This window comes from Aotus nancymaae, unplaced genomic scaffold (genome assembly GCF_030222135.1).
Source record: "Aotus nancymaae isolate 86718 unplaced genomic scaffold, 86718_ANA_hifiasm-v0.15.2.pri h1tg000011l, whole genome shotgun sequence".
Lineage (NCBI taxonomy): Eukaryota > Metazoa > Chordata > Mammalia > Primates > Aotidae > Aotus > Aotus nancymaae.
This window is the reverse complement of record NW_026988422.1, coordinates 54,428,742-54,446,664: the sequence shown is the minus strand read 5'-3', so window position 1 is coordinate 54,446,664 and position 17,923 is coordinate 54,428,742. Positions and strand designations below refer to the sequence as shown.

At 44.0% G+C, this 17,923-nt stretch overlaps 1 protein-coding gene across 2 annotated transcripts in view; it reads left to right on the top strand.

The window, feature by feature from the left end:
* Positions 1-17,923, top strand: part of MAP3K9 (mitogen-activated protein kinase kinase kinase 9) — an 85,060-nt gene that overhangs the window by 56,446 nt on the left and 10,691 nt on the right. The window contains exons 4-10 of one of the 2 annotated variants that reach the window (XM_021675044.2): positions 2,482-2,630; positions 3,557-3,732; positions 8,587-8,827; positions 10,780-10,902; positions 12,250-12,403; positions 14,675-14,743; positions 16,493-16,605. In XM_021675044.2, coding sequence (XP_021530719.2) covers positions 2,482-2,630; positions 3,557-3,732; positions 8,587-8,827; positions 10,780-10,902; positions 12,250-12,403; positions 14,675-14,743; positions 16,493-16,605 — 1,025 coding nt within the window. The remainder of the gene's footprint in view (positions 1-2,481; positions 2,631-3,556; positions 3,733-8,586; positions 8,828-10,779; positions 10,903-12,249; positions 12,404-14,674; positions 14,744-16,492; positions 16,606-17,923) is intronic. The other variant, XM_021675045.2, reaches the window with a different exon arrangement.

Genomic DNA, 17,923 nt, shown 5'->3' with positions numbered 1-17,923 from the left:
CTCTGGCCTAGGAATTTGGTCAGCAGGGCTGAGAGTTCCTGGAGGTCACTTGGTAGAGGCTCCCCAGCATGACCACTACCTGGATAAGTCACATGAAAGGTTTGTTAGGAAGTGAAATAGTGCAGTTTTGATGGTGTTTAGGTTTTACTCTAGCCTGCGGGACTGTCTGACCAAGCACTCACTCCTGTACCCACGCACACACCCACTCACATATCTATGAGTGCTTCCTGTGTACCAGAGCTTGGGCTAGGCCCTGAGAATGCCAATATTAAAAACAACTCTCCCTGCTCTTTAGGAGCCCATAGGCGGGCAGACAACTACAATAGATGGCAGCCCAAACAGCTGAGTAACATCTGGGGATGTTGGGAAGGCATCCTAAACTGTCCAACCCTATTCCCATCAGCCTCCAAACTAAAATCCATCTCCTTAGACAAGTCAAGACCAACTGGCTACCAGGCTTTTTGTTTTTTCCTGGCAAGATGCATAAAGAAAATGATAGTATTTGAAAGCCTCACTGGGGTAAAGCCATCATCCGATGAATGAATAAATGATGGGACATTTGAGTTAGATCTTGAAAGATGATTAGAGTTTACCAAGCAGAGAAATGGTAGAAGGCATTCTAGGGAGAAGAAATTGGGAATTGGTCTGGGCCCACCATGATGTACTCTGTGTATGCCCTTAGTAATATGCTACTAAACACGTCTAAAACTTGCTTTCCTCATGTGCAAAATGTTGATAATACCTATCAGAATTGTTGTAGAGATACACAGTGATGTTTGTAAAGTACCTTAGCACTCTTCACATATAAGGTTTCATAATAAATAGCTACTGAGTTTATTATTATTATTATTATTAGTTATTTTGAGACAGAGTCTTACTCCGTTGCCGAGGCTGGAGTCCAGTGGCGCAATCTTGGCTCACTGCAACCTTTGACTCCTGGATTCAAGCAATCATCCTGCCTCAGCTTCCCAAATAGCTGGGATTACAGTTGTGCACTACCACATCTGGCTAATTTTTGTATTTTTAGTAGAGATGGAGTTCCGCCATGTTGGCCAGGCTGGTCTTGAACTCCTGACCTCAAGTGATCCGCCTGCCTCGGCCTCCCAAAGTGCTGGGATTACAGATATGAGTCACCATGTCCAGCCTATTATTATTTTTTAAATTAATGTGACCTTTGTTGCTGGTTGCAAAACTATTGTTGAGTTTGGTGTTGAAAACATAAGGAGAGCCATTCTTCTAACTGTTCATAGCCTTATGGTTTCTTGTCTTGACTTATTCCTGGAAGGACTGAGTGCTGTGTGATTGTGTCTGGTTCTGATTGTGAATTCACAGACTAATTCTTTCATTAAGCTTTGTACTCATATTCACTGACTCATGGGACACGAAAAAAGAAATTCTTTGTGTGGACTTGAAGGATAGGCAGGGCACACTGAAGTTCTCACAGCTGATGTGCTGCTCTGTTCTACCGATGTGGTCTATCCTTGTGAAACTTTTCCCTTTGAATTAGACAAAGATCTTGGTTAAGGACCCACTCACACTGATCCGGGGGCAGAAATCTATTCAACTTAGTAGGCATTTAAAGAAATCTTTTATAGAACAAAGTCTGCTTTCAGTGGTTAGCTCTCTGCTTTTTATAAAGCTAAAACAATATATATATCTGTTAATCCTAGCACTTTGGGGAAAAGAGTGTATCTGTGACAAAAGCTTAAGTTTTCTTAAAACAAAAAAATTTATACTTGGGAGGCTGCCTTTTCTTCCAGTTTATTTCATTAATTATAGTGACAACAGGCCAGGTGTGGTGGCTCACACCTGTAACCCCAGCACTTTGAGAGGCCGAGGCCGGAGGATCACTTGAGGTCAGGAGTTTGAGAGACCACCCTGGTCAATGTGGTGAAAACCCATCTCTACTAACAATACAAAAATTTGCCAGACGTGGTGGCTTACTCCTGTAATCCCAGCTACTCGGGAGTTGGAGGCAGCAGAATCTCTTGAACCCGGGAGACAGAGGTTGCAGCGAGCCAAGATTGCGCCACAGCACTCCAGTCTGAGCAACAGAGCAAAACTCCATTTAAAAAAAAACCAAAAAAACAATAGGGATAACAAAAGAGCTATGGCTATTGGGCACTTATTAAAACATTATAGTAGCTCATTTAATTAAACAATAGCCTAGCCAGACTGATAGTGTTATTTGTGCTTTACAGATGAGGAATTAGAGGCTTAGAGAGGTGTACCTTGCCCAAGGTCATATAGATAAGGAAGTATGGAAGAAAACTCGAAAACCTAGTGTGCTTCACTCCAGAGATTTTGCTTTTAGCTAGTAGGCTTTATGGCTTCCCTTTATGATCACATTAGTATTTCTATTTCATTAGTCTTGCTATATGTTGGGAAGAATGTGGGCTGCTCAGAGAAGCCTCATGAGCTTTTGGGGTTAAGTTGTACCTGAGGTTTATTACATGGCTTCTGTCTTCTTCCTCTCCTTAGCTATGGGGTGCTGCTTTGGGAGTTGCTGACTGGTGAGGTGCCCTTTCGAGGCATTGATGGCCTAGCAGTTGCCTATGGAGTGGCCATGAACAAACTCGCCCTTCCTATTCCTTCTACATGCCCAGAACCTTTTGCCAAACTCATGGAAGGTAAGTAACCCTTGGTCTGAACCAAACTGGAAACACTTTGCTTTCTTATAAGCAGTGGGTAGAGTTTGCCCAATTCTATGAGATCAGTTATTGAAAGAGGAGATAAAGTTTTAGTCACCTAAGGAGGAATCCTATGGGCAACTGTCTTCTTCAAGATGACGTCCACACCCTGCTGCAAGCAGGTCACATCTCCAGGGACTGTAGAAGTTAAATTAGTAAAAAAGCCTGCTGTGCACTACTTCAGCATATTATTATCTAATGCAAAATCAGAAAATATAGCAGCTTTTATGTCGGGACCTCTGAGTGCCTTAAGAGAAGTGAAGAACATCTGAGGAGAAGGAACTCTAAACGTCATCTAGTCAAACCCCATAATTTTATAAGTAAGGAAACTAAAGCTAAGCGAAGTTGAGTGGATGGGTGGCCGCCCCCTTAGGGAGTGGCTGAGCTGCGATTAGGTAGAATTCACTTTCCCTGACTCCCACTAGAATGCTTTTCATCCTCTCCTCCTCATCACCCCATTGTGGGTGTGGGGAAGGGCTAACTCGTTTATTTATGGGAAACTAAGGCCCAGGGCATAGTTCCCCATTGTTCATTCCTGAATCAGGTAGTAGCATGGTAAATTGTGTTATGGTAATGCTTTGTACAAGAAAACTCTTTGGGCTCACTTTTCTTATTCTTAATTAACAGCCAGAATGGAATGAGTACCGAACTGCTGCATCTTATTTTCATTTTCACTCTTTATGGTTGTAATGGTGGGCAGCTTGGTTTACTTCTTGAGCCTTATTTGAGGTTATCTAAGTTCTGATCTCTGTTTCTGGAAGAAGTAAGAGGTAGTTTTCTGGAAAGTGAGGCCATGTAGTAGCCTAAGTCTTATATGTTTACCTCTATCCACTCATGCTCTCTGTGTATCCGCATGTTCTATTCAGACTGCTGGAACCCTGATCCCCACTCACGACCATCTTTCATGAATATCCTGGACCAGCTAACCACCATAGAGGAGTCTGGTTTCTTTGAAATGCCCAAGGACTCCTTCCACTGCCTGCAGGATGACTGGAAACATGAGATTCAGGAGATGTTTGACCAACTCAGGGCCAAAGAAAAGGTAAAAAAAAAAAAAAAAAGAAAAAAGATATGCATTGAATTAGTAGACCTCATCCACTGGGGCCTCTGGACTGGGTCTGACTGACCACCCTGATTCTAGCATGCCCACCTTTCTGCTTGGTGTCTACTTAATTGTCCAAACCAGAGAACAATTACCAGTGGGATGTCTCACCCTGCCAGCTGGAAATATGAGAGGTTCTCGAAATATTTCGTGATTATATAATGGACTTCTAGAGGAAGGTTAACTTGATACAGGGACACTTCAACCTTGAGGATAGTTATCAGAACATCCTTCCAGTGTCTTTTTGACATCAGAATCAGAAATAGAATATGGGCTAAAAATACCATGGGTCTGAAATTGTGCTGCATTTTTCATGTTTTTATGAAAAGTATTTCAAGCCCAAACCAACCAGGGAGTTCAGAGACTCCTACCCTACCAGAGATCTGCCTTTTTGTTTCAGTGGCCATTCCCTAAATGGCCCCTTTCTGTTCCCTCAATGTGTCCCTAGCAGTCAGTATACACACAGGCGAAGCCAGTCACATGCAGTTATATTGCTTATATAGGGGCAGGACTAAATCTAAGAGATGTAGCTAGGGGCAAGAGGGAAGTCTTTATAGATTTGGTTAATTTCTTTTTTCTTTTCTCACTCTGCACTATGGGAATTTGGGATGTTAGTAGCCATATGATAATAATGATAGCTAAAATTGTTTATGGCTTTATGGTTTCCCACTTTTTCCACTTGAAAGGTTTGATGAGACCTTTTTTATCGGTTTTATCCAGAAGTCCTATGGCTCCTGCCATCAGTGTGTAGGGCAGGTGTTATTACTATTTCCGTCTTAGAGCCGAGGGTTGGCAACTTGCCTGAAGGAACAGAGTTAGTAAGTGGAGAAGGAGAATCTTGAATGTGGGTCTTCTGATTCCAAAAACCTATATTCTTTGTAATATTATATCAGTCCATTCTCACACTGCTAATAAAGACATACCCAAGACTGGTTAATTTATAAAGGAAGGCGGTTTAATCAACTCACAGTTCCACAGGGCTGGAGAGGCCTCAGAAACTTACGGTCATGGTAGCAAACAGGTCCTTCTTCACATGATGGCAGGAAGAAGAAAAAATAAGTGCCCAGTGAAGGGAGAAGCCCCTTATAAAACCATCAGATCTCGTGAGAACTAATTCACTATCACAAGAACAGGATAGGGGAAACCACCCCCGTGATTCAATTATCTCTACCTGGTCCCTCCCAGGACACATGGAGATTATGGGAACTACAATTCAGGATGAGATTTAGATGAGGATACAACCAAACCATATCAAGTATCATTTTTGTTCACTTACACAAATGACTTGCACATAATTTCTGGAGCTGATTTGAAGAGATTAAACTCTTTATGGAATATGACAATTCTGAACACATTACTGTTTGCCAAGTCAATGAGCATTCTCTAGAAGAATGGAGCGAACTTAAAATGACTCTTTAGGGACTCTGGTGGCTGGACCTGCACTGACTGTTGAGCAGAATGATTACGAAAGACTTCCTCTCACTAAATACTATTCCATCTAGAAGAATCCCCAGAGTTGCTGGCTATTTTTTGTTTTGTTTAGTTTCGTTTTGTTTTGATTGCTGAGTCACTGACTCTTGGTTATCTTTCTTTTAATTGATGAAATTATAAGGGTACCAGCCAGTAAGAAAAATGAAGGTTGGATTTTGTCAGTAAGTAGTTACCAGGAGTCAAACTCATTCTTGTAAAAGCTAACATTTGTACAGCATGTGCTGTGTGCCATGCTTTCTTATAATTTATATGAATTATCTTATTTAATAAGATAATAGTTGTCTGTTTCAATGATGTCAGTGCTATTAACTCCATATTACATGTGATGCCCATATTAACTTGCCCAAGGCCACGCTGTAATGATGGTGAAGCTGGGACCTGAACAGGCAGTTTGTTCCAGAGTCCTTGCTCTTAGCCACCATGCTAGGATGTCTCTCTATTATAAGGCTTGTTTTTGGTAAGTGAGAGTAAGATGTAAAATGAGCTTTCTCTCTGGAGAGATTTTTCTTAACTCATTCTGTATGTGGAAGATGTGATTTGCAAACTGTGCAACACAAATAGGTGTTGCACAAGTAGAAGACACACCATGTTTGAGTGTCCTCCAGGTGAATGGTGTCCTAGGCATATACTCCACAAATATCCTGATTTACCCTGTGATTCAGCTAATTCCTCAGGATGGATCAATCTACTGCTTCTGAGTATTATTGTGAGAATGCATTGGTGTCATCTAGGATTTGCATTCCATTAAAGAGAGAAGCTTAGAGCTAAACATCCCTTAGATAAGAGCATGCAGGAGATGATGACTTGGGAAACTTGAAATTAGCTTTGACTTTTAAACTTTTACACATAACAGCAAAATAAACCAAAGAGGAATATTTTTTCTACATATTTTTTCTACATCTTCCATGAATTTTTGTTCTCTTGGTAATGAAGACAAAGTCATGGGACAGGGAAGCAAAGGATTTGGAGGGTGCACAATTAGTGTGAGGTTTATTTCATCAAGGAAGAAGTAGTTCAGAAGTTCAAGTTCAACTCTCAGGAACTTATGATAAATCTGTGTTCCCATAAAGAAGAATTGCATTAATAAAATTGCACTCGATCTCCTATTATTAGTTCTATTCATTCATTTATTGACTTGATAGTTATTTGGCCACTGGGCACCTACCACGTGCTAGATGCTTTTCAGTGTGCTAATTCTTTTCTCATTTATTTTCTATCACTGTTTTTTGTTTTTGTTTTTTTTGAGGCAGAGTCTTGCTCTGTTACCCAGGCTGGAGTGCATTGGTGTGATCTTGGCTTACTGCAACCTCCACCTCCTGGGTTCAAGTGATTCTCCTGCCTCAGCCTCCCAAGGAGCAGGACCTACAGGCACCTGCCATCACTCCCAGCTAATTTTTGTATTTTTAGTAGAGATGGGGTTTCACTTGTTGGCCAGGCTGGTCTCAAATTTCTGACCTCAGGTGATCCACCCGCCTCAGTCTCCCAAAGTGCTGAGATTACAGGCATGAGACATCATGCCTGGCCTTCTTTCTGTCTATCACTTTTATGGCTATTTTGACATTCTCCTGGGGATGGAAGACAAGCTGAATGGGGAGTTTATAGCATCCGAATATTTTATTCATTTCTTGATCTGTTTCCTCTCTTCCAGTGTTCACCTGCTGCTTGGCTTCTCCAATATGGGTTCACATGCTTGTTTTCTAGCTCTAGGTTCCCTTTCTACACTATTTTGTTTTAATCCAGAAATGGTTACTTCTAGTGAGTATTTCATTGAGAAATTAGGTTTCAACCATGAAAGTGTTGCTGTGACTCCTTTATTGAAGAAATATCCTGGTTTTTTAGACATGGCTCTCTCAAGTTCTACCCCACACCCTACTTTAATCCTAGGCTCAGGGTAACCAGTATGAACAATTTAAATTCTAGATTTAAAACTTTTCTAGACATGCTTTGTTTTCTTTCCTGTTTCCTGGTTCTATACCCCCTCCTGTTTTCTTTCCTGTTTCCTGGTTCTATACCCGCTCCCTTCTTTCCAGGAATGTAGTGCTGGGCTCACTTATGAACTCATGCGGAAGGATAAAGGGGAGGTAGGGAAGAGGTTCTGCCATCTGATGTGGCTCCTACTTCCATTCTCAGAGCAGGACAAAGGGACTGTTCTTGGGTCACAAGAGGCAATTCCAAATGGGACTTTGTCCCAGTTCCACCCTCTAGCTTTCTGGCTTCAACTCTCCCCCTAGCAGTGTGACTGACTGTCCTTCAGGTTTTGCAGGGGCCCGGCCTGCTCTGGGGTGACATCTCCTGTGCTCATTAATGGTTCGTTTCAGGGGAGTGTGATAGAGCAGCAGCCGAATTTGGTTCTAGAGCAAGTGCCTGAAAAAGACCTCAGGAAATGTTCTCTTTTTCCCTTGCTATGCTTTCATGATTCTTCCAGAGCAAATCATTGGCCTTTAAGATACGGTGTAAGTTGAAACCACATACCTCAGTGGATTAATTCCCCAAGTGAATGTAAAGATTTAGATGACATGTCTCACATACCTTTTGAGCAGCCACCCTGGAAATACATTTTTATTTGATTATTAGGTGTTGCCTGGAGGATGATTTATGTATAATAGATATATTTTAAGCTGGATTAAGTTGGCTCTGGTTTAAAAAACATCTTTTATATAATAGAAAAATCTAGGCTGGGCACGGTGGCTCATGCCTGTAATCCGAGCACTTTGAGAGGCTGAGGCAGGTGGCCAGGAGTTCAAGACCAGCCTGGTCAACATAGTAAAACCTAACCTCTACTAAAAATACAAAAAATTAGCTAGGTTTGGTGGCACACGCCTGTAATCCCAGCTACTTGGGTGACTGAGGCATGAAAACCATTTGAACCAGGGATGTGGAGGTTGTAGAGGCACTGTCTCTAAATAAATAAATAAATAAAATAGAACCAAGTTTGTAAATAAATACATGATTATATTTTCTATTCAAACCTTTCTCTCTATATTTAATCACAGGCAATTTTAATGAAGGAGGAAGGATTAACTAGAAACTGTCAGCCCCCATCTCTAGGGCTTGGCCTATGGCTTTAGCTTCTCTGGCTGTCCACTCAGTATGGCTGTTCTGAGCCTTCCTTTCCCCACTGTTCAAGGTGATCTGGTGTAGATTTACCAGCTATCGAGTCCTCTCTCTCTCTCTCTCTACTGAGCATCATAGGAGAGCTCTCCAGGTTGCCATGAGCCCTCTGGGAGCTCTCAGGCCTCAACCCAGCACCCCTCTGCACTGAACACCTCAGTCTTTTCTCTGATGATTCTGCCCATCCTGCAGGAACTTCGCACCTGGGAGGAGGAGCTGACCAGGGCTGCACTGCAGCAGAAGAACCAGGAGGAACTGCTGCGGCGTCGGGAGCAGGAGCTGGCCGAGCGGGAGATTGACATCCTGGAACGGGAGCTCAACATCATTATCCACCAGCTGTGCCAGGAGAAGCCCCGGGTGAAGAAACGCAAGGGCAAGTTCAGGAAGAGCCGGCTGAAGCTCAAGGACGGCAACCGCATCAGCCTCCCTTCCGGTCAGTGGCCAGGGACTGGCTGGGAAATGGGAGGAGGGCAAGGAGCTGGTGTGGCAGAGGGTTTGTGGGAGCCCGCAACTGAGCTTGGAAACATGACACCCTGGGGCTTAAAATCTAGCCTGTTTGAAATGGGCCATTCTGTCTAGTAGAAAGACTGGCGTGCTGAAAATCTACCCCACTCCAGGGAAATAGTTGCATGTGAGTGAACACAGAATATAAAGTGAGGACAGCCTGGCAAGGTCCAGGCTACTAGAAGCCTGGTCGCTCACAGGGGCACATCTCACCTTAGGCAAACCTGGAGAAGAAAGCATGAAGTTGAGGGGAAGCATTCCAGGGTGTGCATGTGTGAGACACAAGAAGTGTTGGCTATGCAAAATAACTTGTCTCTAGGTTTCTTTTTTTTTTTTTGAGACGGAGTTTTGCTCTTGTTGCCCAGGCTGGAGTGCAATGGCAATATCTTGGCTCACTACAACCTCCACCTCCTGGGTTCAAGCGATTCTCCTGCCCCAGGCTCCTGAGTAGCTGAGATTGCATGCATGCGCGCCACCACGCCTGGCTGATTTTTGTATTTTTAGTAGAGACAGGGTTTCACCATGTTGGTCAGACTGGTCTCAAACTCCTGACCTCAAGTGATCCATCCACCTTGACCTCCCAAAGTGCTGGGATTACAAGTCTGAGCCACCATGCATGGTCGAGGTTTCTTTAATAAGTTCTCTAACTGAGATTAGGTTGAATGTAATAAGAATTTACATGATAAGATTAAACCAGGAGGCTTAGTATATAAGAATTTACAGGGTAAGATTTACATGTGGCCTTTCAGACACACATATCAGTTGAATAAAGGTACATTTATTGTACTACAGCCTTGGGGAAGATATAAAGAAATATGAAACTAGCAATTAGAATCTTTGTGGTGTGTAATGTATCCATGGAGGGAGCTGAATGCTAAAATGTGTGTTGATGTAGATAAAAATATTCATTGTATTCTAAGTCTATAAGGCCCTAGAAAGCAGGCTTATTAGAAGTGTAAGGAACAAAGAAAGAATAGTCTAAAAGGGGCAGGAGCAGATGATGTTAAGCACTAGAATGGTGGCTTAAGTACACATAAGGGAACTCGTTCCATGCAGTTGAGTGAATATGTTCATGAGCCATGTTTGCTGGTTTCCTTGCTGCACATTTGTTTTTCCTTTTCAGGCAGCATGGAGTCTTTAAGCACCCCTTGAGCATCTAGCATGTGCCAGCGTATTTTTGCATGCTGGGATGCAGATAGCAAAGCCATAGTTCCCACTTGCAGGGAGATCACAGTCTGATTGGGAGACATAGGTGCAAGCAGGCAGCTGTTTAATATACCTCTTCAATAGAAGAGGAGACTGAAACTCAGAAATTCAGAGCTGTAAGTTTTACATTCTTCATGCTGTACCGTAACTTCCTTTGGAATGTGTCAGAATTGGAGCCATTTGCTCCAGCTCCCTCACTGCCCTAGGTTCCCACAACGGCTAGTTGTTGATGCGCTGCTCTGTCTGCACTTAGTGAGGAGAATCAGTCTCCCTGCTTCGGTCCCTGAGTAGAGGACCAAATCTATCTGATAATAGATTATGTAAAACCAATCATTTTAAGTTAAGTTTCCTAGAATAATCAACAATATCTCATGAGCTAAAAAGCTATTCTTAGTACATAATTGCTTGATCTATATTCATTATATAGACAGCTTTATGAAGCTCACTAATGAAGTTCACTTGCACAGTGAATTTTCCATCTTTTCATATATTCCTCTCCCCATGTCCCTTGGGAAAAAGAGATGATTCTAAAAGAGAACATTTCCCAGGTGAACAAAGAGCTTTTCAGGAAACTGGGGCCTGTCCCTCAAGGATGCTGAGGAATGTCAGATTTCTTATATGAATTTGCTTATGGGAAATTTTAGTGCATACACGTGTTTGTCTTTCCCCAAGCAGATTTCCAGCACAAGTTCACAGTGCAGGCCTCCCCAACCATGGATAAAAGGAAGAGTCTTATCAACAGCCGCTCCAGTCCTCCTGCAAGTCCCACCATCATTCCTCGTCTTCGAGCCATCCAGTGTGAGACTGTTTCCCAAATTAGCTGGGGCCAGAACACACCAGGGGCACCTGTCCCCTGCTCTGTCCAGCCACCGATTGGTCCAGGCTTGCTCCATCCATAACTTCTGCCACCTCTCCTCGACAATGTGTATATACATGCACATATGTACGCAAACCCTTAGCCCTCCCCCTTGTCTCTCTCCATTAACTTTACTACTGCCTCCTCTACCTTTTAGTCACATATCAGCAAAGGGATTTGTGGGTATTAATGGGATCTTCAGTGGTTCACAAAGCAATTTAGAAACTGGTTTGTGATGTAGATACAGGTTGCTACCTGGCCTGAGAACCCAGCAAACTCTTTGCCATATTTGGGGCATCATTGTTTTTCTTTTGTCCATACTTCCCAAGGAAGGGTTTTTTTTCAAAGTATAGACCCTAAGGAAACTTGCCAAAGACTTTATAATAGGCCTAATCTGGACCAGTTTTATCTTTGCTGCAGTATTTGCTTAAAAAAATATACTCACACATACATATAAGTGTATGTGTGTGTGAATATACACCTATATGTGACTGAATTCGTTTCCCTGATTTAAAGTCAGAGAGATTTTATTTAAAAATCCGAGATTTCTACCTTTCCTTTAAAAATGAAATCAAATCCGTGGGTTGATTTTTTCACGTGGCTGCAGTTGGCTATATAGCAGCTTCCATATACTCCATATTTTGCATCAGCCCCTTCAACTCTTTGTGTTTTGGTGACTATCTCACTTTGCTCGTTGATGACATAAGCACAGTCCCTGGGGCATTTGGGTCTCAACCCTTGCTCCCAGGTATTAATGTCAGAAAAATATTCGTCCCCTCTTATCTCTCTTATTCTAGGCCTGTTCCTTCCCCTCTCCTACTCCTGACTTCCTTTTCCATAACCTTGAACTCCTCATTTTCTTCCTTCTCTGCCCTTTCTTTCCAAGAATTTCCAAGAACTTCCACACCTTCCTTACCCCTTGTCTTTTTTTTCCCCCTTCACCTGCCTCCTTATTTGTTCACTATCCAATCCCACTCAACAAAACAAGTTCCTTAAGTCAGATCTGTTTGGAACTCTGGTGTCTGGCCGGCCTAAGCTCTAGCTTTTCATTGGATTTGTGAAAACTGAAGAAGTGTTTCCATGTTTAATACTTTGAGAGAGCAAAATGATTGATGGCTGAGAACTCCATTACTTTCCTGGAAGGTTCCACTTGGGCACAGAGTTTTTGATAAGGTCTGACTTCCCTGCAGCTCCAAATGTGTGTGTGTGTGTCTGGTGGTGTAGAGGCTAGTTTGGGGGAGCCCTGTCTGTCCATTTTCTAGATCCTGTCCAACCCTTGTTATTCACAGTGACACCAGGTGAAAGCAGCAAAACCTGGGGCAGGAGCTCAGTCATCCCAAAGGAGGAAGGGGAGGAGGAGGAGAAGAGGGCTCCAAAGAAGAAGGGGCGGACGTGGGGACCAGGGACGCTTGGTCAGAAGGAGCTTGCCTCAGGAGATGAAGGGTAAGTGCCAGACGACATGAAATTCTTTCTCACTTGAAGATGGATGCACCATTTAAACATATGATATGAAATATCTTTTTTTCTCTGTCATGTGTTTGAACACTTGCCGAGAAATTACAAGCTTCTTAATCTTTACAACAGTTTTTCAACCTCCTTGTTCCCAGAACCTCCTAGGATAGTCATGGAAAACTTTTTCCATAAAGAACCAAATAACACCTATTTTAGGCTTGTGATTCCTATGGCCCTGTCCCAACTGTTCAGCTCCACTATTGGAGCACAGAAGCCACCATAGACATGGGCGACATGTAAATGAATGAACATGGCTATGTTCCAGTAAAACCTTAGGAAAGCAAGTGACTGGCAGGGTTTAACCCACCACCTGTAGTTTGCCAGCCTCTGAAGGTGTTCTACTCAGAGTAGCGAGTAACCCAAGCATGAACCAAATGTGAAAAGTTTTGCCAGAGTGTTCTGCTTATACTTGGCTCTTCTTTCTTAAAGCATTCATGCAGAAGAAAGAGAAGAAAGAGCAGAAGTTAACAGGACTCTCTTGCCTAGAGGCTCTTCCTGAAGCAGGGGCAGGTAGCCCTGGTATTGCAATTGTATATAACTCCAGGGCCGCTACAACTTCTTTCTGGCCTTACCCCATTGCCACACTGCCATATATGACGGCCTCCTCTGGGCAGGGCACAAGGGGGCTGAGAGCTTTGAATGTGCCTGTGTTCTCACTTGTGGGCTTGAGGCCTAGGGGTCACATTCTCCCCTGAGCCTCAGTTCTTCACAGGCCATGCACTCATAGTGTAGTAGTGAAGGTCTTTGACTCTGGCACCAGACTGCCTGGGCGTAAACCCTGGCTCCGCCACACCTAGCTGTGTGACCTTATGTTTTCTCATTTATAAATGGGATAACATTATTACCTGTCTCATGGAGTTGAGGCAAGGATTAAATAAGTTCATCTTTGTGAGTGCAGAGAGGATGAGCTGGCCCATAGTGAGCATGTGTAAATATTAGCTGTGATGACACTTACTGCTTCTCATGCAATTTTACATCATACCCAAAGAATGGATGGAACCATTTACACTTCATATTCTTGGTGTTAGAAGCTAGCACAGTGTTTCTTGATGTTTCTATTAAATACGTGCAAAGAGAGCCAGTAGTCTCCTTCTATGTCTTTTAGTGACTTTCTAAGGAGCTTCTCAGGTTGAATATTAGCCTTACAAGTGCCTTGAACCTGCAAATGGCCTTGGTAGTCTTTTAAATACTAAGATTTCATGTCCAAAATCTGTTACTTTCCCATGTCAGATCTGAGCTGAAGGTAAAAATAACAGTTTGATTCATAAAGGATTGACTCTCTGAAGCTTTGGAAATCACTAGATACCTTCGAGCAGAAAGTTTAGATATGTAGGGCAAACTACCTCCGCTATGTAAGAATCCAGCAATGGAATCCTTGGGGGATGGCAGATTCTTCTACTGAGTTTTAAGTGAGAGCTCTCTAGTTTGTCCTTTGAGCCCTAGGCTAGAGTGGGGTTGAGCTGGGTCTGAGAAACTCAGTCACCCTGAGTCTCTTGTTATTTCTTGACATTAATGTGATTCCAGATAGAGTTCACCGGGCTGGCTATGGATTTTAACAATTCCTATGGTTCTGCTTCATTTAAAGATTTTTTTTTTTGTCTTGGTAGTAAATTAACTTTATTTCACATTGCAAAATATTAACTTTGGAGTTTTTTTCTTCCTCACAAACTTTTGAAGGAATTAAAAAATGCATGACTTACTTTTTTCATGATTCTCAGTTCCCACTGAAGAAATAAAAGTATATTCTCCCCAGACTTGAGTGAAGCCCTCTTTAATGAAATTTTGAGAACTTCTATATGGTAATATTTCTAGTTTTAGTACCTTTTGACTAAAGAAAATATGTGATGACCAAAAGCCATTTTGAATTCAGTAATGTTAAGTGAGTTTTGCATCTTCATTCTTTTAAAAAATAATACATATTTGTCCAAAATACATACCTATCTATAGACCACTTGGATATCTATGGATTCACAGGCCCCCTGCAACTATGCTGCAGCTGCCCAGAGATCTTAGTCCTGGGCCTGTCATGGCTTAAACAGCACCGTCTTGTTAAGATCCTTTCATGGTGTGGGCTTTGCAGCTGGATAGTGGGAAGGCAGCTGGCGATATAGTGTGAGTGGAGCCTTGGGTGTTGTGGTGTGGGAGAGGCTGAGCTGGATGTGCCCTCCATTGCCTGCTACTGATTCTCTTTATTCATTGAAGATCCCCTCAGAGACGTGAGAAAGCTAATGGTTTAAGTACCCCATCAGAATCTCCACATTTCCACTTGGGGTGAGTCTCATCTTCACCCTTCCACCAACTGTCCTAGTAACAATCTCCCCTCCATTTCCCTGTTCTCACAGCATTCCCCATAGAATCAAGCCTCATTATTGCCAGGGCTGAACTGACTTTTTTGTTTTTGTTTTTGTTGTAAGCGGTACCATTGTGCACCTTGGGAAAATTCCTGTGTCGATCTAATTTTACGTTATTCTTCACTCCACTGACCACTCCAATTAGGATACTCCTGGCACTCTTGGTTTTCGAGAGGCAATATGTGGCTATTTATCCTTTGGTCTTCAGCACTGGTTTTGACTTTACTCGTCTGGATTTTCCTGGATCCAGAGCTGGAAGTGATGTTACAAGAGTCTCAGTTGGAAGCCCCAGGCTGTGGGTTTGGCAGCATGCTTGTCTCTTGCTCTATATTTTGGTTGAAACCAGTGGTGTTTGGGACGTACTTTAATTTGCTGGTATTTCTGATAGCACTTGAAACAATTCTGAGGTCAGGGAAAACGTTGGTCCTTCTGTCTCTCTCAAGATGGCTGGGACTTTGGGGAAAGTGGGCTTTAGATGAATGATTCTTCTAGCCTTAAAAAAAGAAAGCTGCCGGTGGCTCACGCCTGTAATCCCAGCACTTTGGGAGGCTGAGGTGGGTGGATCACGAGGTCAAGAGATCGAGACCATCCTGGTCAACATGGTGAAACCCCGTCTCTACTAAAAATACAAAAAATTAGCTGGGCACGGTGGCGCGTGCCTGTAATCCCAGCTACTCAGGAGGCTGAGGCAGGAGAATTGCCTGAATCCAGGAGGCGGAGGTTGCGGTGAGCCGAGATCGCGCCATTGCACTCCAGCCTGGGTAACAAGAGCGAAACTCCGTCTCAAAAAAAAAAAAAAAAGAAAGCTGCTCTGGTCGTAATCCTGATATTTCCAGGGCAACCATAGCCCACGGATTCCTCAGTCCTCCCTTTTACTGTTCTCTAGGGAAAAGACCAGTGCTTCTAGGCCTCTGGTTCCCGCCTCCTACAAGGGGGTTGGCAGGGTGCCCAGGCTGTATCCTCGGAGAGTTACCGGCTTTCCATATGAGCTGATTACAGGGATTTGAAAGCGAGCTCCTGTCCTCTGTCTCTCCATCCCCAGACAAACCGAGGGCTCTGCTTCAGCACTGTGCACTACCCACATAGGTCTGTCCCACAGTGCACTGGGTTGGCGTGGCTTTGTTGGTTGATTTTTCATTTTGAAAAGGGGATGGCTTTGAAAGTTGCCTAAGCATGCCATGAAGCTTGGAAGGAGAGCCTGAGAAACGCTGTGCGTGGAGTAGCCTGGTCCGCCTCTGCTGGCTTGGCGGCCCAGTGCTTGCCTGGCTTCGCAGGTCTTTGCATCACAGTAACTGTAATGCCACAATGTGTTGTGTTCAGTGTCTGCTTTGAGTGCCTCTCCCTTGAGATGGGCTGAGGCAAGACCCCTGCCAGCAGGACCATCCTTATTCTTTCTGTCTGCTTGCCAGCCTGCCTGCTAGTTCTTTCTACAGTTCCATAGCAGCATGTGAAGGGGGGTGGGTCATGTTACTGCCCTTTCTTCCCTGGAGCATGTACATTTCTGTTTGTGAAGCAGGTGGGCTTGGTAAGAGTCATTGCCTGTATGTACTCCAAGGCTCTTTGGTAGAATGAAGCAGGTAGGGAGCAACGTCTCCATAGACCCATGGAGCTGAGGGTCAAGTAAGGAAGGTAACCAGTTCTAACAGTTTCCTCTTGTCCTCTGATTCAGCCTCAAGTCCCTGGTAGATGGATATAAGCAGTGGTCGTCCAGTACCCCCAACCTGGTGAAGGGCCCGAGGAGTAGCCTGGCCCTGCCAGGGTTCACCAGCCTTATGGAGATGGGTAAGCATGGCTCTTGTCTTGGCTCTCTCCCTGCTGCCTCGGGGCATTCTTGCCCAAGCTTCTAGGACCGTTTAAGGACCCCTAGCACTGCTTCATGGAGGCTGTCTCCCCTTCTACTCAACTCCTGCCCCCTACCCTGTCTCTTCTTAGTTTGCTCTTCTCCCATTTCATTGAGTCTCCCCAAATTATAATTTCCTCCTCCTGCTGTCATGGAGCCTGCCCTTGGAGTTCTATCCCAAGGGACCAGTGGTAGTCTTCTTAGAGCAATGAAGAAGGGTGAGGCCTTATGTCAGCCATTTACCGTATCTGGGTTTAGTTCCCCAGTGTGGCAAGTCCACAAAGTGGGGGATGGCAGTAAGGACACTGCAGCCTTCCTCCCAGGAAGCTCTTCCCCTGTTGCCCTGTGATGACTGAATGGGAAGGTGCTTCTCCACGCTGTCTCTCAGACGGTGCTGTCTCTGTAGATTTCCAAGGTCATGATACATCACTCAATAGAGTAGATTAGTTGTCCTGCACTAGGGATTCTAATCCTTTGCAGGATACTGGTCAGACAACTTGCTAGGCCATTGTTCTAGAAGTCCAGAGGCCCTTTTAATTTTAAGGTACAAAAACTTTGGGAATGTTTCTGTTCTAGAATGTTCAGTGTTCTAGAAGCTCATACTGCACTTTGTGTTAAGGGCCTGGTATTAGGGCTCTCCAGAGGGAGAGACCCAATAGGAACCAAAAGGAAGTTTATTAGGGAGAATTGGCTCACACAGTTACAAAGGCCAAGTCCCATGATAGGCCCTCTGCAAGCTGGAGAATGAGAAAAACCTGTAGTGTGGCTCCCAGGGAAGGCAGCAGAATGGCTCAGTCCCAGTTCAAAAGCCTTAACACCAGGGAAACCAGCAGGGAAACCCCCCCAGTCTGAGGCCTGATAGCCCCTGAAAGGCCTCTGGTACAAGTCTGAGAGTCCAAAGGCTGAAGAACCTGGACTCTGATGTCCAAGGGCAGAAGGAGAAAAAGTGCCCCTCTCCAGAAGGTAGAAAGAGAGAGAGGAAGCTGAGCAAGCTCAGCATCCCCCTTTTTCTGCCTGCTTTGTTCTAGCCTTGCTGGCAACCACTTGGGTGGTGCCCACTGACCTTGAAGGTGGGTCTTCCTCTCCCTGCCCCCTGACTCACTTCTCAGTCTCCCCTGGAAACAGCCTCACAGACACACCCAGCAGCAGTGCTTCACCAGCCATGTAGGCATCTCTCAGTCCAGTCAAGTGGATACCCAAGTAACCATCACAGGTCCGTTATGAAAGAAGTGGCCAATTAGCTGATCTTCTTTTCTGCTC